Source organism: Pagrus pagrus, assembly GCF_965226575.1.
Source record: "Pagrus pagrus genome assembly, chromosome: 24".
Taxonomy (NCBI): domain Eukaryota; kingdom Metazoa; phylum Chordata; class Actinopteri; order Spariformes; family Sparidae; genus Pagrus; species Pagrus pagrus.
In genome coordinates, this window is record NC_140206.1 from 16,753,941 (window position 1) to 16,778,610 (window position 24,670).

The window sequence follows — 24,670 nt, forward strand, 5'->3', positions numbered from 1 at the left end:
CGGTGAGTCTGACATGACTCTGTTGTACCGACTCAATTACTGTTTTACAGTGGAGTGAATTTATCAAGAAAACCTGTTTACACAGAGGAAATGTTGAGTTTGCAACAACAGCAGATGAATTCTAAAATGGTGAAATATATAAATAAAAGGGGTGGACTAAAGGTTATTTGAGAATTTGCAGTGATGCTTTTTTCAGCGCAAATCAACGATGTTTCAAGTTGTATTGACATAATCATCATGTAACTGGATCTGAATCCAGCAGAAGGAGCTTTCTAATGTACCATGCTGATTGTGATGCGAGCACATGGAGGTAATGAAACACAAAGCAGAAGCTTGCTACATGTATACATTTAGATATTGTGCTTAGGATCTTCTGTATCACATATAAAGTTGTATTATACAGTTTACATTAGCATCAGCTTTTTGTTTGTTGTCATATTGAAGATGGATCCGAAGTCTGTGCACTGCAGAATTCATCTTTGTCTGTTCAACGAGCCTTAAATCTTATTTTCTTAAAGCTGCTCAAATCGATGGACCAGATCTTATGAACCAGATGAGAAGAAAAGAAATACTGTGGTACTTACAGTCACCAGGTGGACACAAACATGATTCCAATGGGCTGCTATTGTTGCTCTGCTGGATGTGTAAACAGGCAGCTGTTTGCTAACATTGCAGCTTTATAACATTAGCGCAACATGAAACAGCCAGAGTTCTTGCACAAGTTGATTTTTGTTAGAACAGTGTTGACATATTTGCTCCACTCTGACATATTGTTTGGCTCGTTTTAAGAAAATAAGGTTTTCGGGAGTCGGACAGACAGAAATGATCTGGTGAGATGGGGGATTTTTTGTGTGATATCTGTATTTTATCAGCTTGATTACTTAGCTTCGATGCTCCTTTTTGCTTGCTGATGCACTCGTGCAATTATGATCAACAAGTTCTCTGCATTATGTTCTTCATGTTCCTCACACTCACCTGGATCATTTGAGTCACTTAGAGTTTCAATGAGTATTAAATCAGAACTGTTGCACCAGGGGTTTCTGCTTGGAGATCTGTTGTTATTGCTGACAAATTCAAATGAGTTGCACCCTTGTGAGCTGTAAATACTTGAGTATAATGTGTATAGATGCCTGCTGACTGTTGCCTTAGGCTTGATGCTGCAGTGTACTTTGAGCGCCGTGATCTCAATTTGAAGTGTATTTTTGTATTCACACTTGTCTCAGTTTTACAAGCATAGACCATATCCAGGTATATTCCTTCTGATTGTTGGATCAATGTTACTTTTGTGAGTGGAAGTGTGTGTACATGTTTTCAATAAAGTGGTGTTGTACAGTTGATCTGTGTTTGTCATTTTGTCATCGCCTGCTTCATATTTACTAATTTCAGTTGAGCATGGAAGTTCATCCTCCATCTTGAGATCAGTGAGTATGATAAAATAATCTGAACTCAGGGTCCACTCACTCACTGTTAAGGTGGTTGTAAAAAAATAGTTGATTGTTATATAAATGCTGATACCATATCCATTAGATTTGGATTTAATCTGGATTTATTTTTTGTGCTACCGGGCTAGCCGCTGAACGACAGGCTCAGGGACTGCCTGCTTGTGCCACTGGGTTAGTTATTAATTTATCAATCTGATTTTCAATTCACATGCATTTTTATAATTATTATTTTTTAATTTCATCCCATAGTTAAGGTCCAGTGTGTAGCAGGTACTCTTCAACAGAGTGTGCCATGTGGCACAGTCATGTTTCTACAGTAGCCCAGATCGTTTCCATGGTTGCAATCTGCAACCATACCACACAATGCCATTCAATTCTGCACACTGGAACTTAAGTGTGTGACAAGAGCCTGCCCATTGACTGCAAATGAAAATCTGACACATTTACATCAAATTGAGGTTGATTGGTGTGTGTGTGTGTCAAGATGACTGTCTGAGGGGGACACTGGAGTTTAAGAACACCTCTGTGGACCGATACACTAACATGTGGAAAGTGAAAGTTAAAACATTGCATCAGCAGATGGCAGGTTGTGAAGGTTGAGCCTGTTGCACAACACTTGGAAAAGCTCTCTTTCTACTAGTTGAATGACCAGTTGACCAAACAGAGGGGAATACACAGTGGGCAGCTCTTTACTCTGTGACTCTGCTCCAGTCATAAACAGAATGGGATATGACTTCATCGTGCGGCGTTGAGTAGTAATTCATCCCCTCAGTATTTAAGGTTCCAGTATCATCTGGTGGAAAGGTGCTATCTGTATGAGAGACCATCTGCATCAAAGTTCAGCAAACACCTGCTCGCCTAGTGGGATAAATAAAGTCCTGGATTTGCAGGAGACACCACACATCAACAATGTCAGGTAGGTGGCTTTATTTAATCTGTGTATAAAATTTAATTGTACTCCTCTATTGTTGAATTCTATTGAGTAATAAATGGCGTTCCATTTTGCTCGTTCACCTTCAGGTTAAGTAAGCTTCGTAAATAAAAGACTGGTGTCCCAGAATTACCCGCTGTTTCAGCCGTGAACCTTGGGAACAGGATAGTAATTCTCCCCGGTTGTTAAATTATACAGAATACACTGTAGTGACCCAGTTTTACTTGAAATGAGAAAAGACTCCTCTACACTTTGCTCAAACTGTGTGGCAATTGAAATGTAACACCACACGCAGCCCAGAGATGGCTGCAGACAAAAGGTTACATGCCTCTGCATGTGACTGCAGGCCAGGAAAATGAAACTCTGAAGCGCCTGTCAACACTACACACTTAATACTGCACGTAAAAGTGTTTTACCCTCACGGTGAAAGCATAATGGAAAGAAAAGAAGGCCATTAGTGGCCTTTTGTGTGAAAATGTTGTTATAGATAGAGTCTTGCGGTGGGAGTCATTTCTCACAGAACAAAATTGGTTAGTGTCCGTAGTTCCAGGCACTTTGGTTCATAATCAGACATGAAGGTTTGGACAAATGCCGGCCTTAAAGCTTCTTTCATTATTCAGAGTTTTCTTGTGGGATCAGGAGTAGAAATCAAATTCTGCTTCTGGCTTAAAAATGAAAAGAGGGAAAGATTCTCTGACTCTCTCCTGGAAGTTATAGCGACACCCAAATGAAACGCACTGTTACCTTCAGGAAAATTACAGATTTGATTGTTGGATTTGGGATAATGTTAGTACACAACTCAACAAAGGTCTAGTTGTTTTTAGGCAGCATGATGCAGAAACTGTATCTCACTGTCTCTAAGTCAGATAAAAATCAACCCATTTGATTAGTGTCCGATTCTACCTGATTAACATGCAAACAATGTTGCTATGGTCACTGTGAAGCTCTGATGCATTAACCCAGTGGTCGCCAGACGGGGAGAGGGCAGAAAAAAAGGGAAAATATATATGTGGTAAAATTCCAGTTGTTTTTTTTCTCAGCAGGCAGTTTGACTCAGGTATAAATGATAACTTTAATTATGCTCTAATAGAAATGCTGGAATAGAGTCATCATTGATTTTATTGAAACATTGCTGTGAATACTCTTGAACTCATTTAAAGACACACCAACAAAACATAAAGGGGAAATTTAGGAATCACTGCAAAAAAGTGATCAGATCTAGAAATCCTGCCATTATTTAAAGGCATAATATGTAACAAAATATGTACAAACCAAGAACTATGTATTTTGTTGTTTTGACCACATTAATTATCCCGAATGTTTCCAACAATGTTAGAAAACCAGAGACATCTGTCATTGTATACAAGGTAACAGTGCTTTACATTTGGCCTCCTGTTAATAGCATAATGTCATATTCCCTTTACTGCCTGTAGTTGCTATAACTTCTGGGAAAACCCATCCTTGAAGTCTTTGATGACAGTTTTTTGTTGTGGATGGTAAGTCACATGATGCATAATAAATATTTTTCTATAAGATTACATTGTGAAAGAAGTGGCTGTAAAACAGCGTCACAAGGCAACAAATTGACTCGTTTCACTGTCAGAATTTGGTCCATTTGTTCCAATAACCTTTTGAAACTTACGTGTTAAGATAAACACTTCTAGAATAACTTACTGACCCTAGCTTTAAGCCCTGGACATGCCCTGAACGTTTGAACATAGCTGTCAGCTCCCTGCATACCCTCCAGCAAGCACCACACTACGATGCACTGATTCTTCCATGATATATGAGGTGTTCTAAAGAAGCGCATGATAAGTTTCCATCTGCACTCTCACTGTGTATTTGATCTGATGACCATGTGCTGACCTCATTCTAAGACTCTGTTACAACTGCTTCCTCCATGCACTATAATGTGAATTTAGTCCATTTGTTCATCATGCTGTAGTCCCTAAGAGAGGAACTACTCCATCCAGTCACAGCTGAGATAGATAATGATATGAAAGCTGATATCTGCCTAATGTCATCTGACCATTCTTTAGCTGGAGAGGCCTTCGTCACTCTGGTCACCTCGGACTCATACTGCATGGGGGCCGTAGTGGTGGCTAAAAGTCTGCGGCATCACGGGACGACTCGCAGTATTGTTGTCATGGTCACGCCAAACGTCTCAGAACAGAAAAGGTGGGTGATGGTTCTTGCTGTGCAGGACAACTGTGAGCTCCAAAGTTCAGCTGAAATGGATGAAGTGTTGGTGTGAGCCCCTAACTCTTCAAACTTTATATCTCATTAGGCTCTCCCTTGGCAATGTGTTTGACAAGGTCATCATGGTGGACGTGATGGACAGCGAGGACCATCCCAACCTGTTCATGCTGGGACGTCCTGAACTCGGCATCACCTTCACCAAGATCCACTGCTGGACTCTGACCCAGTACAGCAAATGTGTCTTCCTGGATGCAGACACACTCGTGAGTCCACTGAGCGTACAGTAACATGTTGACTGCACTATATAGAATATCTGTGTTTCAGATTGTCATGAAGTGCTGATCTTGGTGAAAATTAGTTAAGTCTATGTTTGAAGTCAATTTTATTTATCTAGCACCAGATCATAACACTATGACACTGTTCACACAGAGCAGGTATAGACTGCACAAAAGCTGCCTTTTAACAAGCAGAATGGCCATGGCTGGTTGGGTATATGTGCCTGAGGCTAATCTCCCATACTACTGGAACAATCATTAGTTTTGGAATATTCTTTTTAATTAACCCCCCCTGACAGATTAACCGACTGATAAGGGCTGCAGGTGATCAGTCACCTGGCTTGACACCCAAGCAGCAACCTCAGGTGCCTCAGGGATGGTGACTAAACAGCCGTTGTGAACCTCCATGTGGGTGGTACCGGCCATCTCTATCTTGGGAGTGCTTTTTCTCCATCTAACTACTAAAAATCTAAAAATGAGGTGGAGCGTGGGTGGAGCTGTGTGTACCGTTAAGGGAAACTTGGATATTGCGTTTCAGGCGGGGCTCATCATTCCAATGAAAGCTGCATAGTGGCACCTGTTGCCAAAAAAAGTTTGACTTCCTGGGTATAAAATTACCCGCATATTCCGCCTTGCACAGCCAAGTCCAAATGGAACTTTATCTTCCCAACATTTATTTGACAAAATGGATCAAACGCATCCACCGTTTTACAGCCGCTTCTTTCACAATAGAAGCTGAAGGGAAACGTCTTTTTGAGCATCACGGTACGTTGTAGTGACACAATTTAGCCACGATGTAGAACTGGCTTCACAGCCTGGTGTTGTTCCTAGAGGCTTGCTCGTTACTGAAACACACCCACCCAGTATGATGCTATAAAGCTAGCTAAGGCTAAGTCAGCTTGCCGCATGTTACGCACATGAGTGAACACGTGAGAAGATAAATTCAGTTTTTAATCCTAAAATTGTCATCCTCAGTGTGAGAGGGGGACACAACTGTTTACGGCACAAAGTATTATAGTATCAGTATCAGTATCACACAGTGGGAGAATAACAGTGTCTAAAAGGTTTCGAACAACTAAGAACAAACCAAGAGCCATAATAATACACATAAGCTGTTTACCCTGAAGAGACGTTATTCCTCATTTATTCTTTTTATGATGTTTCACATATTTAAAACCAGAGCTTTGATCACTCTTCAAAGGAATTATTCCTAGAAACCAAAACACGGAGCTCTGTCGAATAACACGATACTGCAGCAAGGCACAAACTGCACAGCTCGTCCTATTCACTCTGTCCATCCCCACATCTAAAGCTATCTGTAAACCAACATGCTGTTGGGCCATACATGCTCTGACCTGTTGGCCAATGTCTCAGCGTAGGTCAGTGAAGCCAGATCAATGGCCACACAGGACATGTTTGGAGCATGATGTTACCTTCAGTTCCTTCTCTGTTTGGTCAGTGCAAACATGTTCTCATGTTAGCAGGAGCAGGCGTGTTTGAAAACTGAGCTCAGTAAACACAGATGAACATATAGTCTCAAGGTTATACCTGCACTGACGCACATACATCCACAGAGCTGATGGTGGAAGTCCACATCATGGACTATACGTTCTCTGTCCTGCATCTACTCGTGCTCATGCCACATGGGGTTGTGCTTACCCTACATTCATGTATATATACAGTACAGACCAAAAGTTTGGACACACCTTCTCATTCAAAGAGTTTTCTTTATTTTCATGACTATGAAAATTGTAGATTCACACTGAAGGCATCAAAACTATGAATTAACACATGTGGAATTATATACTTAACAAAAAAGTGTGAAACAACTGAAAATATGTCTTATATTCTAGGTTCTTCAAAGTAGCCACCTTTTGCTTTGATTAATGCTTCGCACACTCTTGGCATTCTCTTGATGAGCTTCAAGAGGTAGTCACCTGAAATGGTCTTCCAACAGTCTTGAAGGAGTTCCCAGAGATGCTTAGCACTTGTTGGCCCTGTTGCCTTCACTCTGCGGTCCAGCTCACCCCAAACCATCTCGATTGGGTTCAGGTCCGGTGACTGTGGAGGCCAGGTCATCTGGCGCAGCACCCCATCACTCTCCTTCTTGGTCAAATAGCCCTTACACAGCCTGGAGGTGTGTTTGGGGTCATTGTCCTGTTGAAAAATAAATGATGGTCCAACTAAACGCAAACCGGATGGAATAGCATGCCGCTGCAAGATGCTGTGGTAGCCATGCTGGTTCAGTATGCCTTCAATTTTGAATAAATCCCCAACAGTGTCACCAGCAAAGCACCCCCACACCATCACACCTCCTCCTCCATGCTTCACGGTGGGAACCAGGCATGTAGAGTCCATCCGTTCACCTTTTCTGCGTCGCACAAAGACACGGTGGTTGGAACCAAAGATCTCAAATTTGGACTCATCAGACCAAAGCACAGATTTCCACTGGTCTAATGTCCATTCCTTTTGTTCTTTAGCCCAAACAAGTCTCTTCTGCTTGTTGCCTGTCCTTAGCAGTGGTTTCCTAGCAGCTATTCTACCATGAAGGCCTGATTCACACAGTCTCCTCTTAACAGTTGTTCTAGAGATGTGTCTGCTGCTAGAACTCTGTGTGGCATTAACCTGGTCTCTAATCTGAGCTGCTGTTAACCTGCGATTTCTGAGGCTGGTGACTCGGATGAACTTATCCTCCGCAGCAGAGGTGACTCTTGGTCTTCCTTTCCTGGGGCGGTCCTCATGTGAGCCAGTTTCTTTGTAGCGCTTGATGGTTTTTGCGACTGCACTTGGGGACACTTTCAAAGTTTTCCCAATTTTTCGGACTGACTGACCTTCATTTCTTAAAGTAATGATGGCCACTCGTTTTTCTTTACTTAGCTGCTTTTTTCTTGCCATAATACAAATTCTAACAGTCTATTCAGTAGGACTATCAGCTGTGTATCCACCTGACTTCTGCACAACACAACTGATGGTCCCAACCCCATTTATAAGGCAAGAAATCCCACTTATTAAACCTGACAGGGCACACCTGTGAAGTGAAAACCATTTCAGGTGACTACCTCTTGAAGCTCATCAAGAGAATGCAGAGTGTGTGCAAAGCAGTAATCAGAGCAAAAGGTGGCTACTTTGAAGAAACTAGAATATAAGGCGTATTTTCAGTTGTTTCACACTTTTTTGTTAAGTACATATTTCCACATGTGTTAATTCATAGTTTTGATGCCTTCAGTGTGAATCTACAACGTCAATAGTCATGAAAAGAAAGGAAACTCATTGAATGAGAAGGTGTGTCCAAACTTTTGGTCTGTACTGTATGTATAATTTACTTACTTTTACTTTTGATGCTTAAGCACATTTATTGCCAGAAAATTGCTTTTGGTACTTGAAGTTTAGGACATAACGAGCCAGCTGCAGTCGCCTCGTTTGAGACGATCTCATCCACTGCGGCGCTGCTTAAAAAGCTTCGGGAAGTGTCTCTGCACCACATGACTGGAATTACAAAGGAGGAGTCTTTATCTTTTTTAAGTAAGAGAGATTGATGCTTGTGCCACAGCACCAGAAAGTGGGTCATTTCATTAAACACAGACAGAGGAAGTAGGGCCAGTTCACTCCATATCTTAAAGAATTCTGTTTTGGAATAATTCACTTGGATCTCATGGAACTCTGCAATGATTTTATAACATTTGTCATTTTCTCTGAGGTATGGTAACTTTAAATAGTCTGAAATATTTTGATCAATAGTTGGAAAATCTAAATCATTCAAGCGCTGAAACATTTCACAACATTCTGAGGGAAATTCAGATTTATGAGGGAGGCTATATGGGAAGCCGTTTGAGCATTTTTTTACATATCCAGAATATCAGACACCAGTCTCCTCCACTAGTTTGGACTCTGTCTGCGCTAGTTGGATATTCTGTCATACTAGTTGAACAAAAACTCTTTTTCAGGAACTAGTAGCACTTTTGTCCAGCGTCCGACAGAAGCCTTGCTGGTGAAGCCCGATGCCACACGAGTAGCACCAAAGTCCCAACAAGTCAGCTTTTAGAAGACCCAAAATGTGGCTATTTGACGTCCTGGGAATGAGACCAACAATCAACTGTCTTTGTGGTGCATTCAGGAACAGCTGGGACAAATCCTACTGATTCTACCTTTACCTTTAATAGTCTTTGAATTATATTAATATGATGTGATGTCAGGAGAATACTTTTTACTCTGATACTTTGAATACATTTCAGAGCCTGTACTTTTTGAGTTGTTTTAACACAAGTATCTGTACTTCTGCTTGAGTAAAGAAAGTATGTACTTTTGCCACCTCTGCTGGTTAACAAGTGAGGCTAAAAATGTTACACTAGGCGCAGAGATTTTATCTTTACTAGTTAGTGACTAGTGGTGAGGCTAAGAATGTTTACCAGTTGAACTTGTACAGTAGTCACACTGGTAAAGCTTTTTTTTTTTTGAGCTGAATCCATGTTTGACTAATTAACGTGGCAGCAATTTTGCAGCGCACTACTTCACTAGTAAGACGTTCAGTGTAACTAGTTTGTGCCAGAGTGCTGCAGGGTCGACGCTAACCCAAAGGTTAGCATTGCCCTGATTCCCTCAACATAAAGCCTGTGGAATATTTCTCTTAAAATTTTGATTATTGTAAATAACATGCTTGATAACCTCCAGGTCTGATATGAAGATATTGAAGTGTGTGAGTGAGTCCTTATGCTTGTGTGGCTAAAAGGTCAAATTCTGACTGTATGTTAGCACCAGTTCTCTAAACAGAGAAAGCCTTCATCTGGATAATCCTGTTTCAATGTTGTATTTGGGTTTATTGTGTGAACTGACCCTTCAAAATAGTCAGCCAGTCTGTCTCTTGGCAGTTGTAACCTATGTGTGTTTCAGCCACACATATGCTCTTGCCCACACGCCCAGCGGCCCGGCGTTCACATTAACCTCTGATTGGCCTGTTTTCTCTCAGGTTCTGTGTAACGTGGACGAACTGTTCGAGAGAGAGGAGCTGTCAGCGGCTCCTGACCCCGGCTGGCCCGACTGCTTCAACTCTGGCGTGTTTGTCTTCAGACCTTCGCTCCACACCCACGCCAGCCTACTGGATCACGCCCGGCAGCACGGCAGCTTTGATGGTAATACGTGACTATGGCTGGCTTCAGAGCAGAGAACGCTGTGTGCTCTGAACGCTGACAACTCAACAGGATGCATTCAGAGCAAATTAAAAGGAGAGGCCAAAGATGTTTTTGGTCATTGCTTATTACCCTGTCTGAAATGAAGTGCTCCATTGTTCAGTGCAGACATGTATGATGGTGATATTTAACACCTGAAATTATATGAATATTACTGAATAATTAATGTTTTTCAGTAGGCTGTTAAGAGATAAATTATGATATAGCGCCCTCTCTTCACTATAAATATATCTTGACTTTCTCTGCTCTGGTGCCCCACTGCATACAGCCGGTGCCCTTTATATTTTTTTGGCCCCTGCTCTTTAAACATCTTGAATCAGCCACTGGAGGGCTGATTGATCCGCTGTGTTTTAATGGACAGAAACATCTGGAGTGGAAGTGTAACTGATGCATATTTCACATAGGAGCTGAATGAGAGGATGGCACAGAGGCTTAGCTTTATGCAAATGTGATTCATTTCTATTATTTCCCTGTGTAACCTAAATAGCAATATTATAACAATATTGGCTACATCTGAATTTATTTTTCTCCGCAATATTGGAATTGGCATTGACCTCAAAAATCCAGTATCCATCCTTCTCTTTAATATTAAAGCAACATTATGTAGAAATTTGAATTTTATTTGATTTGGCGCCCCCCACAGGTTCTGAGTGCAACACCCCTGTGGTCAATACAAACAGTTTGTCAGATGTAATGTAGGCGCTAACTACAAACAAAACTCACGACATCATAGCAATGTGATGTGTCTTCCTTAAAGGGACAGTTCATCCCAAAATTCAAAATACATATTTTTCCTCTTACCTGTGGTGCTATTTTTCCATCTAGACTGTTTTTGGTGTGAGTGATACAAAGCACTTCAGGTAAAGGAAAATATGTGTATTTGTAATCGAGGTGTACTTTTGTGTAATTCAAATATATCTCCTGATAGAATGATATGGAACATATAGACAGCTCATTTAGGAATACAGTGGCAGTTGTTTATTCTCATATATTGTATATTTGTTGCTGTCAGGAGGGGACCAGGGCCTGTTGAACAGCTTCTTCAGCAGCTGGCCGGTGGAAGACATCAGTAAACACCTGCCGTTTATCTACAACCTCAGTGGCAGCTCCGTCTACAGCTACCTCCCTGCTCTCCAACAGTGAGTGTGTCTGCAGTGCCCGGGGCAGCGTCCCATTATACTCTCTACTGGGCTCACACACTTTTGTGTTGATGGATTAGAGTTAACCACATTATCAGGCTGACAGGCTCTCTATGGCATGATTAACGATTGTTATTCTGTTCTCTTCATCAATAAATTAGGAGATAATTTTGGTTCATTAGAACTAAGGACTAACTTTCATAGATTTGGCATCATTTCAGTCAGTAATAATAAAACTGAACTCGCCAATTTTCACACATCTATGTCACATCTTTATACTAGACATGCGAGATGCTATAGTGATAGATAGAATGTCATTTTAGCTGGACCACAACAAGTACATATTACAAGTATAGTACTTTGTGACATTTAAGCTTGAATATTCACTTTAGCTGCTCAGCTAAAAGTGTTAGCGTGCACCCTGCTGAAGTGGGTGCGAGTGCTCGACTGCACATTGAGGGTGTAAATCAAATCAATTTCGATATCAGGACTATCTTGGACTTGGATTACACCCAATGAGCTATATGGAGCTATTTTATTTTATTTATTAATGAATGTTGAATCTGAATCTGTTTTAAAACAAGTCCCTAGCTACTTCAGTTGTTTAGCAGAATGCTGCAGCGCTGTTTGGCTGTAAAGCTCCAGAAATGTTTTGTGGACTACGAAACTTCACCTGACTTTCCATCAGCATGGAGGGAGGAGATGATGACTGAACATACATTTTTGGGTGAACTGTTCCTTTAAGATTACAACGGTGGAAGGAGTAACAGAACATGTATTCAGAAGTGGTATTCAGGTGCACAATATCTCATGAGAATCTAATGGACAAAGCTCACATGACTTTGGTTCTGTGTGTACAGTCTGTCCATATTAGTGCAGCTGTACCACAGTCCTATTTTTACAAATGCAAAAGTATTATATGAGAGTTCCTCAGCCTCGGGGTCAGAGGCCCACACAGGATCTGTCTGATATTCAAATTGAGTTGTAGGATGTTTCTACGGGTGTGTTCATACAGAATGCCAAGTGAAGTTTCAGTAGGTGATTATTCGCACCAGACAGCAAATCCTGCCCGCAGATGTTTGCTGTAGAGTGATTGTGTGGCAGCTCAGCCTCAGCTTGACCTCAGACATCACAGGGAACCTCCAGTTCAGCGTTTTTCCACCTTGATTTCTGTATATTTATGAAAAAGATTCATAAAGCCTCAGGATGAGCACTAATTTATCAGTCAAGCTTAAACATTTTTTAATTGTCTGGCATGACTCGGTCTTCACCTCAATTTATACCGCCCAGAGTAAATTTGAGTTTACTAGCATCTTCTTGCATCTATTTACTGACTATGCATGTAATCGTGCCGTGTCTAAAATTTACACACTTTAGGACTGATGCTCTTTGAGTTATTTGCTGGTCCCTTAGAATTAGCTTTTTATATCTGCAGAGAGAGCAGGTCCTCTTCCACAGAGTCTGCCATGTTTGTACAGTAGCCCAGAATGGACAAACCAAACACTGGCTCTGGAGTGCCTTTCATACTTTTTCCTTTTTGTTTTCTTTTTGTTTTTAGTGGCTGACGTGAGGGGTTATTTTTTTGCTGCGATCTGCAACCTCAATGCGACTAAATCCCACAAACTGGTCCTTTAAAAGCTCTGTTGTTATCACTTTGCTCACATGATAACATATTTTGATTAAAATTAAATTACATGAGTGCAGGGGAAACACCCTTATAAAAATGCTTGGACATAAAAACAGGGTTAGGGTCCTGTAAAATATGAATCTTGTCCTAAAACACTGTGCATCATTCACCACACATTTCAGCTTTCAATCGTACCTTTGTTTGTACCATCTTCAACCAACTGATCTATGTTTTTCGATCTCGATTGATGCTGGAGGTGTTATTTTGTGTCTGCAGGTTTGGACACAGTGCAAAGATCGTCCACTTCACAGGAGCAGTGAAGCCCTGGAGCTCCGGCAAGGACAGAGGCCACTCACACTCTATGGGACGCTTTGTATCTCTGTGGTGGAAGGAATACCTTCACCGTGACCCGACATCATCAGAGAAACAGACCGGTGAAGTGCTGGAGAAACTACAAGAGGTTTGAACATCTATGTGATGTGAAATATTTCCTCTCTCTGATTGGTTGCGGGGTCAGGGGAGCAATATCTAGCCCAAAAGTAGTGAGTCGGTTCAGTGGTCAGATGCTCTTTGACACAGCCACAGTGTCAACCTATAACACCAGTGAAGTTTCTGAAGAGACTCAAAGGCCTCTGATTCAGGTCTGTTCATTTCCAACACTTTGCTCAGTTTGATTTATGATCTTATCGATATGTGTTTTGAGTATGAATTTGACAGGTGGCCAATTCTTACATATTGCACCTTTAAATAATGGCTTAAGTTAACTACACAAAAACAATGTTAATACACATCAGATCAGATCAGTGATGGAAAGGCATAGGTCTTATTCATGTCACACAATCTGACTTGTTATAACAGCAGAAGAACAGTGACTAATAACATTAATTCCATTCCCTGTAAGTCATGAAGGGTCCTGAAAAAGACTCACTTAAATAGAATATATGAGTCATGTTATTGTAGCTTGGTTTTCCCTACTGTAAAAGGTCAAAATATCTGCTCTGAAAAGGGTCTATGTGTCTTGAAGTTGCTCAGTTGTCATGTAGAAAGGTCGGTTGTCATCACGTGGTCGAAGTATGGAACTTGCTGTGCACCAGACAAATCAGGACTTAACATTTTTTCCAACCTGCTACTAGAAAAAGTACAATGAAATACCACTCAAAGTCAGAATTCCCACTTGTAAACTCAGGGCAGATCCGTCCACCCCGGCTTCCTGAGGGATTAGTTGTCCGATGTCGCACAACAATGGGAGCATACAAGTGTACATTCGTCGAAGAGACATCATTTTGTCACAACAAGACAAGTCTGGCATTGTGAACCTGGAACGCTTGGAGGTCTGAAGTTGGACATTTCAACTAGGAAAATTCCGACCTCTGTTTTTGACTGGAACACATAAATAGCATCTCCTGGGAAGAGGTCAAAGGTCATGGAGCAGGAGTCAGTAAATAACAAGAGTAAGATCGAGGAGGATACTACCACCTGCTGTCAAGTGACTAATGTTCCATACTGTGATGACAACTGAACCATCTTCCAAACAACTGAACAAATGAAGACTGTGGGACACAATTAAAAGCTGTAGACAGGATTCATTAATAATTTGAAACTTTGTCTCCACATGTGTGAAATTGTGTGTGGATGTGTACAACCCTCAGCTGACCTGCTGTGCTCTGACTAATATACTCCATGTTAAACCATAAATGAAACAGCATTAATGAAGTGGATGTGAACCGAATCTCCTCTATCCCTAAAGTTAGTACCCCATTAAATCATAATCTCAGGAACCTTTCTTTGCACATACTGTAGAGACATTAGAGAAATATGTGACCTGTAAAATAAAGTGTCATTTTCGTGGTAATACACAGTTAAAATGTTTATATGTAGTTGTTTGACTGATGAACCCCATATAATGCTTCTGATTTTAAATGTGCTCTTCAGCTATATCACTCAGTGTTGTTGTGCAGGAAGTCGACCATGTGCCACGTTGAGTGAATGCTCTGCAGATTTTCACTCCAAAGCACTCAAGCAGCACATTTCACTGATGACTTCCCCCTCTTTAGCTGAAGCTTTGTTAATCAGTCACATAAGCCGCTGCAGAATTTGGCCGGAACATAAACATGCAGACTGGCAGCCAAACGCGACACATGGCTGCCCAGCCTTGGTATTGGTTGTCGTCCCAACACTCAACATCCTCCCTTGTTTTGTAGGTCCAAGAAGCCAAGATGCCATTTAGAGAAACTCTGGACGGCTCCACTTCACTGCTCGCACATTTTTCACCCCGACCTAAGAGGCCTCAATCACCAAAGACGGTGAGATGAGGCACCAAAACATTGATCTGTTTACCCTTATCATAGCTGTTCTTTTGTGCTGCTGTCAAATACTTTGGGATTGCAGGTTCGGTTGGCCGCCAACCAAAAGCGTCAGTATTTAATGAGTTGGGAATGAGACTCGAAAATCAACTATTTAACGTTTAAGTTGATTAAATAGTCAGTAGCTCTACAGTGAGAGTGTTAAGAATGTGTCAGCTAATGTTCTGTTCATTCTTGTGTCTTGCTGAAGAAGCTGGGTGCAACAACACGAAATTTCTAGGGGAACCTCCGTGATCTCTTATGTTTGTGAAACTCCTACTGTTTTTTTGTATGTTTGTACATAGTATGCTAAAAAAAAATGTTAATTTTAAGAGATCAGACAGTCACTATGAGCTGCAATAATACAGCTCTATTTATAAATTTTTACATAATTCATAATACTTGCGGTTGCTAACAAGTGGCTAAATGAGACTACAGAGGTTGTCGGGGACATTAAACGTCATCACTGCGAACGCGGAGACTCATCTACTCACTAGGCCCACTTTAACTACTCTAACTATGACTTTACAGTTATTGAAGTGTGTAAAGCAGTGATTCCCAAATTGTACGCAATAAGCGTTAGGGTTAGATCTGTCACACGATACTCTACACTGCAACATTTATGTGATCAGTTTTATAACAAATAGCGAAATAATGTTATAGTAGTTCAACATTTTGAAATTTGCATGTGTGCCATCAAATTCACACTCTGATCCAGAACAGGGACATGTTAGCGTAGCTTAGCACGAAGACTGGAAGCAGAGTAAAACGCTCAAAAGACAAAAAGGCCCTTCCAAGAACTTCAAACAGAGTTTATTTATTTACTCAAGTATTTATGATTCTGATTTGAAGTCACACATGTTCTCTGAAGCCAAGTCAGTAGCCAGTTGAAATATTTGCTAATCAATCCATTAATTAGCTTAATGACTAACCTTATTAGCATAGCCTCTTGTGTTTATAATATATCACAGTGATTATTATGGTGGGTTATTAGGCAGCTCAAGTGCCTCTTGTTAGTTCCAGTAGATGAGAGTGTTAATTTATGAGTATTTCTGCTTGACTGCATTTGACTCCAGCAGAAAAAAGAACACAGGGACACAGAGCCTATTATCTGCCACAGGCCTCTGAGCTTCTCATTGCATTTCTGTCATTTGTTTAATTCATTTCAACTTGATGCATTGTGTTTATACAAGCTTGTAAGATTAGCCCGAACAGACACACGCCCTCCAGTATGACAACAGCCATGAACATACATCAACAGTGTTATCAAGCACTCAGCAGAGAGAATAGAGCAGAACCGAGTCTTATTTAAACCTCTGCTCCTGTGTGATTTGACTCCTTGTAGCATACAGCCATTACTGTAGTGCATTCATGACTGACGTGACGATGGTGTGTGTAGTCTTCTAGTACAGATGACACATCACTGGAGAGCGGGTCAGCAACATCTGAGGACAGACAGAGAGCGGAGATCCAGGTACCAGAGGAGCCGGAGGTCAAGGACCGGACCTTGGACTCAAATCCTGTATGTAAACCTTCTATACCATTATGATCCATACTGATCCAAATGTGCATTTCAAAGTAGGAGTTATTTCAGGTACCCAGAGTTCTGGGAGAAAAAGTCTGGTTCATAATATAATAAACAATGTTAGATGACTTACTGTAGAGTTGGAACGATACAAGACTGTGTATGTAAAAAACACAGATAGAGAAGTTTACTACATGCCCCAGGGTGCATTTCGGTATGCATCTCCCAAACCCAGAACCTAACATGTTGTTACACGCACCTCTAATGACGCATCACACTCACGACAATCTGCAGCTCAAATTGATTCAGGATTCTGGGACACTTCTGAATTAATTCAGCAATTATGGCGCCCTGTTTTGGTCCCAACTTCAATCACTGATAGATTTGCTACTATTCTAATTAAACAGTGCATAGCAACATTGGTTAAGGCCAGTGGTGGAAGAAATATGGAGATCTATCTTTTACTTCAGTGTACAAGGAGGTGGAGTGTTGAGGATGGGTTCAGGAGCCTCACAGCCTGAGGAGAGAAGCTGCTCTGTAGTCTGGTGGTACGGCAGCAGATACTTCTGTATCTTTTGCCAGACGGATGAGAAAAAAAAAAAATAAGTGAGAAGATTGGCTACTTGTATGTGGTTACTATGGTTATTCTTAATGCCTCTCACCGGGTTGGATTCTGACTAAAAGCCTTTTCCCACCAGTGGGATGCGAAACTGCAAAAAAATCTGCATGCGATTTATGAAATACACATCAGGATCAGATTTGGTCACTGACGCCTTGTGAATGAGCTCAGTAAGTTCCCCCTGGACCCAATCTTGCCAACAGCCCCATGACCAACATATAACGTAATCAAGTGAATAACAGCTACATTACCATCTTCATTGTATCCCAGCTGCTTGGAGAACTCAAGACATATATATGCCAAGTCCTTGACTTGGTTGTTGAGGTAGTGGTTGTGGTGTTTGTCATACAGTGTTGGATGTTGTGAGACCAAACCAATGATATTTTCTCTCATTTTGACCTGGACATCAGCTGAATCAAAGGTTTTCATTGGTCAAACGTTTATTTCCGCAGCCAGATTGACATCCTGAGACAAGACATGGTGGGGCTCATTCCACTTTTGTCCACCAGGGTCGCCAGAAGAGTATTCATTCTGCAAAATGTCTCTGTTCAGAGTAATTAATTAACATTGAAGCAGCATTTTAATGTCAAAGTGGAGCTAACGTTAACAACTTTGTATGCTGGATATATTGGGCAGTTTAATCTAAACTCAGCAATGTATATTTGATATGTTTTCCGTACAGAATACTGACTAGTAACTAGTAACTAAAGCGGCCAAGAAACACATAACAGTGTTCTTACAGCATGAGGTGTGTTTTCAGGTGTGTGTCCCACTGTATCTGCATGATTTTATTTTTATACACATAAACAGGCATCAGATGAATTCCTCGACTGACAGCAGGGATGATGTGACTGTTCATGTTGACTCTTCTAAATGCGGCTCCTTCTCCACAGCTCTACTTTAGTTTGGTTTCAAAACCTCAGCGCCGGGCTGGGAGCATATTTGGGGATATGGAGGCGCATAAAAGACATTATCATACCAAGTGACATGTTTGCTTTTCCTCATGAAAAATGTGAATGTTTCAAAAAAATGACATTACTGTTGTGTTTAATGATACACCCCCTAATTCTGTGCCAGTAGTCCCCCCAGATCCATAACTGTCCTCCAGTCCCACTTTCCAATATGCCTGCTTTATAATCAGTAATAAGCCATTGATAAAGTTATTTTTTGACAACAATTGATCAAGTCTGTAGTTATAAATGAAGTCTTTCTTATTAACACCCCATTACTTATCTATGAAGCATTAGTTAATGATTTATTTGCATTAATAAAGCAAAGAAATAAAGAATAATGATAATCCACCGATTCTGAGATTTTAAGTGCTCGGCTGCACATTCTGAGAGCCTGAAACTATAACCTGAAGCTCAGCCTGAATACATTCTGATGTTTCTTGTGATAAATTCCCTTTGAAGACTGATTTGTTATTCTCCCGCTTGATCATGGCAGAGGGCTGCAGACACGGCAGAGCGGCTGGAGCATCGCAGGCAGTGGGAGGCCGGGCAGGTTGACTACCTGGGCAGACATGCCTTCAATAACATCCAGAAGATGCTGGACCGCTTCCTTGATTAAAAAAATCACACAGACACCTCTAACCCAAACTGACCCGAGTCCTCTGGTTCATTTTCATTTGCTCCGAGGTCGAGTTCAGACTGAACTCAATGGTGATAGCCTGACTGAATATCTGGGCTGTGATGTCGGGATTTGACATGATGTGATGAGTTTCACAGGCAGATAAAAATACAGATTTTCTACCACTAGACATCCCAGTGTGATGTCTACCACTTTAAGACTGACACCGACACAACCTGAAGCAGGGTCTCTAACACTGATTCGTGTCACTGTCAATAAACTCTATAAACCAATACTGAGCAGTACACCAAAATCATTGTAAGGTACCTACTGAAAAAGTCTTGGTAGATGGTGGTAAGACTGTTTTTACAGAGCTGAGGTTTGCTTTTTGTCTAGTTGGAATTTCAATTGTGCATTAAAAGTTAACACATATTAAAGGATCAGGCTGGTTTTATTCTTAAATTTGGTCAACAAATCCCATGAAAAGACCCAAACCAATGATGTCTTTATCTGCCTCTCAACGAGCTTCTACTGGAGACACATTACTCAAACAGGAAATGATGCATCATTGGGGACTACTTTCAGCAGGGGATTAATCCATTTTTGGTGCTCTAGTGAATATTTGGGGCAGCAGGATGGTGTATGTGGGATTGAGTTTAAATAAACTACAGTGTGTGTGTTCATGGTAATGAAGGAAGATGTCGCTCAGTGCAACGGGTGGCTCATTGATTTGTTTTTAGTAGTTTTTGGACAACAGTGAAGCTCTATGGCACAAAGAGATGAGATATATCAGGCTTTGGATACACATAGAGGACAAGGAGACATTCATTATTGGTTTGTCTAAGTGGTAACATTATAATAACAATCATTAATAAATGACAAATTTATAGTAAATTAAATTCTAAGTGTTGGTGGGGGCTTAACTACTCTGTAAGGACACTCCCACACAACTCCCCTCCAGTTAGTTAGAACTGAAGAAGCCTCTTGGATGAGAGGTGAAACGTCTTCAACAAACTGAAACAAGTCCAGTTGCCTACGATACAGCACTTAGAATGACCTGGATGACTGAGAACCTCCACCAACATATTGGATAAAATGTCCCTTAAAAGAAGCTTCATTTGAAAATATGCTAAACTCACTACAACTAACCGAGAAACTCAAACAGCTGTCTCAGAAATATTGTCTCCACTCGACTTGGAACCAAGTGTTGTTTTCCAACAAATCTTCAGGAACATTGATGATAAATGTATGATTCATAAAATAAAGTATTAACAAGTATCCTTTTTGATGTACTACTTTACAAAAGTCAAATAACTACTTGAGGTTAGTGACTCAATGTCTCTAAATTGTGAATGTTCCACTCATGCAAGCATGTGATATTCTTTATTTCTTTTTTAACAGTTGCACGCACAGACAAACACACACACACACACAGACCTCTGCTGTTGTTTACTGCTTAAGTCTGTGCCTTAATTCTTCCACCAGGGGGCACTGTGCCTCTTCTATCAGAACTGCCTCCATCATGGCAGCAAATCAGAGGCACAGGAACACAGATTAATAGATGTCTGGCTGCAGTCAACAGTATGCCGTGTGATCCTTATCCACTGGGCACACGGTGCATGTAATTTTCATAGGTATTCCTCCCATAATGTTGTGACGTAGCGATGGAAGCTAGTGTGCTGCATATAAAGCAAAAGGCGTGAGGTGAGCTGGGGCCAGGCTGTGCCTTCAGTGAAAAGGCCTGATGATGAGTGCTTTGAAAGGCGACCTGGCACGACGCTGCTCTCGGCTGAGCAGCTCCCGCTTGACTCTGATTCATCAAGATTAAAGTGTGAGCACAGATTGGGGATAAGTTGCTGGTTTCCCTTGACCGCCTCATTCATTAAACCCTGAAAAGGCAAAATGAATCAGAGATCAGTCCATGCAGACACTGACATCCTTGAGATGATGGTGTTAGAAACAGATTGACTATCAGCAGGAACACAGATATCTTTATTTGGGACTTTATTGTGTGCCGTAGACGCCCAAGAGGCGGTTTTATTCCCGCTAATAGGCAACAGCGGGGCTGACTTTCTAGCTCTCCTCTCAGGTTGTATAAATCTGTGAAATCAGTTTGTCTAATGATTATCTGGCAGACTGGAGTCTAATCCCGCCTTCGTGTTGTGTGTGATTTAGCATAAATATGACCTGTCAGCAGGGTGAAGTCGTTCATGTCAGCCTCCTAGTGGTAATTACAAGTAGGGATTGACAAAGTGTGTCGACACACACTGCAAACACTGATATTAATAAAGCGATGTGGCAGTCCAGGATAATCAAAGGCAAAATTACAAGTTATACATTCACAATAATAGTATTTAAACCAGTTAGGAATGTTAAGTAATTCATTGATGGTTCAGCAAATAAAAATGGTCAACATGTCCCCGTGAGCCCCATAAAGTGGGCTACATGGCTTTAAAATGGACAGTAGGTCACACCATACATAGGGCAGATAATAGACCAGTTCGAAATTAATTGATGGCCATTTTTCTGTAATGTAAAGCTAATTTATGTGTCTATATGTGCAACACATTCTCACTCCTAACACGTCAAATACAGCAGCTTGGACAGTGGCCTTAAAGGTGCAATATGTCTATGTTCAGCTGTTTAGCTGCCAGTCCACAAGAAACGTTACGAGCTCAGCATCCCTTTACTCGCAGAGTGCTGTCTCTAGCAGTGAAGGTGATGCAAATGTTAACTTTTGTTTTGCTTCTATTTCCAACACACCCTCAGGCCAGCATTCCTTCTTCATCCTCTTAAGTTGGACTGAGGGCAGACTGGACGATACAGTGACTCACTATCATCTCTTGAGGTACAAAGTGGTGTTATGAGACAGGACTAGTTAGCATGCTAACTTAAGTAGATATCTCTTCAACACAATACATAGACATCTTTGACAAGACACAAAACTATAATTTCTTCACATTCTGTTGATAATATTATTTTTGGATGTTTTAAACTAAAATTCTTACACATAGCTCATTAAATGTTGAGGCTGGCACATGCAAAATAAGAAGAAATGACTATATGAATCCAGCAAGGATCCTGCTGGGTCTGGTGATGTCTGATCCAATACAACATGAATGTAGATTGTTCACTGGCTTTAGTGAAAGAGCTGCTCTGGAAGCACGGATAATCTTATTAGTTATAATTCTTTAGGAGATGCCAAACAATCACAGAAGAAAACAGCTGTGTCCAGGTAACCTAATACTGATGGTGCATGAAAAAGTTACTGCAGTGTTTTGGTTTACGCCTCCATAAAGTAGCGGGACTGAGACATCCTGTCGTAGTTCCAAGACTCCTGGAGCCTACATTTCCCATTATTCAACCAAACAACTTCTATCATCAGCTCTTCCTGCCTTGTAAACACCCAGTTACTTCCCACATTACCAGTTTATAACGCAGATATTCACAATCTACAAGTTGAAGCTGAGATAGCCCTGGTGATCACTATAACATCTCCTCCGCAGTAGACATTATAGACAAGTGTTTTCACAGACTGAATAATATTCCTCCGGATGTGAAATATTAGTGGACTAGATAAAGTCATTTATAAGTTTGAGTAAACAAGACATATTTTAATGTTGAACCCATCTGCAATACTTTATTCTTCAATCTTCTCCCTTTGTCTCCTACATTGAGATTTCTAAATCATTGGCCCTGCATGTGGGTTGGTTTGATTTTCATTCCCCTGCTCTCCGACCTCTTTTGCTCCTCAACTTGTTTGATATATGGTGCTAACAATTACCAAATGCTGAGGGGAGGCAAAGGAGGGCCTGATTATTTATTTGTACAATGAGTCACAAGCAAATGAAAATTATATCGTAAAGCTTGAGAAAAGCCTTCTAGATAAGTCTAATGGCTGACTTCCAACAGAACAGATGTTTGAATTCACTGTAGATGAATAACTGTTGACACAAGGACAGTTAAAAGCAGGTGTCTGGTTTATAAGCTTATAAAGCTAAGACGTGAGATTGAGAGAGGCTTGTGGAACAGCAGAAGAAGGGAAAGTCGTTCACAGTGGCCATCAAGAAAAGCTAATTAGCCAGTATGCTACATTAACTGACCTTTAACATATTGAATGCTGCATTCATGTACATCTGAACAAGATTAATAGCAGTGCTATTGCATGCTGGCAGCTCCTAGAGGCTGTATTTTGTTGCACTGTAGCTAAATGTTAACGTCAGCATGCTAACATGCACATGATAACAATGTTAACATGTGGCTGTTTAGCAGGTATAATGTGCACCATGTTCGCATCCTAGTTAAAGGCGCAATATGTAAGAATTGGCCACCGGTCAAATTCGTACTTAAAACGAACAGGGGGTAGCATATCATAAGAGTAACAGCTAACTGCTGCTAATGGTAGCTGCTGTTAGCTAGTTGGCTAAGTTAGCTGTGCAGCTAACAGTCCAGACTGGGAGCACGGGGACATGTTGGTTTTTTACACCACAAGCACCGCAACACAATAGACATCATAACATCAAAACTGTTATTTCTTCACATTCTGTTGATCCTTTTATTAAATTTGAATTGTTTTCAACTGAATTCCTACATTGTGCCCCTTTAAGCGTGTTACAGTTGCATGTAAACATTTGATAATTAGCATTAAACACAAGGTAATGCTGAGGTTCATCAAAATGTCCTTAGATATGCAGCCATAAACCAAAGTTTTGAACAAATTAAAATTTTGACCTGATAGCAGTTCATCCTTAAGGGAACATGAATGTCTGAACCCAATTTCATGATAATCCATCCGAATCTTGTTGAGATCACAAAAACCACAAATGTTAACCTCACGGAGGCACTAAGTGAAAGGTCAAAGTCAGACCCTGGAGAGCCAGGGTCCACCCTCTGGGGACCATGAATGTACAGTACGTACTCAATAAACAATAGTAATTACACAATTAAGATATTTCAGCGTGGACAAAAGCTGTGATCATCCATCAGTTAGACTGAAAATGTGATCCACAGATCCACAGGCCTAGAATGGTTATAAAAATGTTCAGTTATTTTGACCACCTCTTGTCAGCAAAAAATACTTCCTATTTTCTGACAGACTCTCCTCACTGAAGTAGACAATTTTGGCCTCCAGAGCAACTCAAACGCAAAGAAGCATTAGAAGAAAACAACAATCTGCAGTTTGTTTGAATAGAATCTTCAAATATATAACTCACTGAGAGCTTTCAGCCCCTCTTACGTAACCAGCCTTGACACCACACTGACCCCACAAAAAATTTCACCATACTGACCCAGTCTATTTGTTTTGACAGTGTGGTACTGAGACCCACATGTGCTTCCAAGAAATTCCACCTTTGTCTGGCACATAAACGCAAATCTCCAGGAGGATGACACTGAATGCCACGGTTGGCAAAATAACCAGGAGCTACGAGTGCAGTTTGGTCTAGACTGGTGAAGCACCTGGGATCTATTTCCTCTGTCTCGCCCTTCACTTGTTTATTCTTTATTTTCAACAAAAGCATGCTCTTTTAGTGTGTTTAGATGAAGAAATAGTCTCGCTAATGTCCCCATCTGGAACTCCTCTGTGGCTTGATGAGTACACTGGCTCTCTGTGTGATGGAGTGCTTGTGATTGGGGAATGATGGTGGATGAAGCTATGTGTGAGAGTGAGATCAACGGAAAAAGGAAGGAGGGAATTTGTGTGTGTGCAGGTGTAAGTTACATGTCTATGCCAGCTGATTGTGTTCAGATACACCCAACATGGACCAGACGGGAATGTGATAACTGTCAGAGACTCCTCCATATGTTTTTGGGTTTAAAAG

General features: G+C 41.0%; 1 protein-coding gene across 1 annotated transcript; it reads left to right on the top strand.

Moving 5' to 3' along the window:
• The first annotated feature begins 2,273 nt into the window (after positions 1-2,273).
• On the top strand, positions 2,274-19,192 carry gyg2 (glycogenin 2). Its single transcript, XM_084346691.1, has 9 exons — positions 2,274-2,358; positions 4,413-4,551; positions 4,661-4,835; positions 9,811-9,973; positions 11,043-11,169; positions 13,073-13,256; positions 14,998-15,099; positions 16,538-16,660; positions 18,729-19,192. The coding sequence occupies exons 1-9, from the start codon at positions 2,352-2,354 to the stop codon at positions 18,849-18,851; spliced, it is 1,143 nt and encodes a 380-aa protein (XP_084202817.1). The 5' UTR covers positions 2,274-2,351; the 3' UTR covers positions 18,852-19,192.
• Positions 19,193-24,670: the final 5,478 nt, after the last annotated feature.

Bases quoted from the DNA above. Each gene is read 5' to 3' on its own strand.
- gyg2 (XM_084346691.1), top strand. The intron at 13,257-14,997 runs GTTTGAACATCT...CTTGTTTTGTAG, and splicing joins TGCTGGAGAAACTACAAGAG to GTCCAAGAAGCCAAGATGCC. The intron at 16,661-18,728 runs GTATGTAAACCT...TGATCATGGCAG, and splicing joins GGACCTTGGACTCAAATCCT to AGGGCTGCAGACACGGCAGA.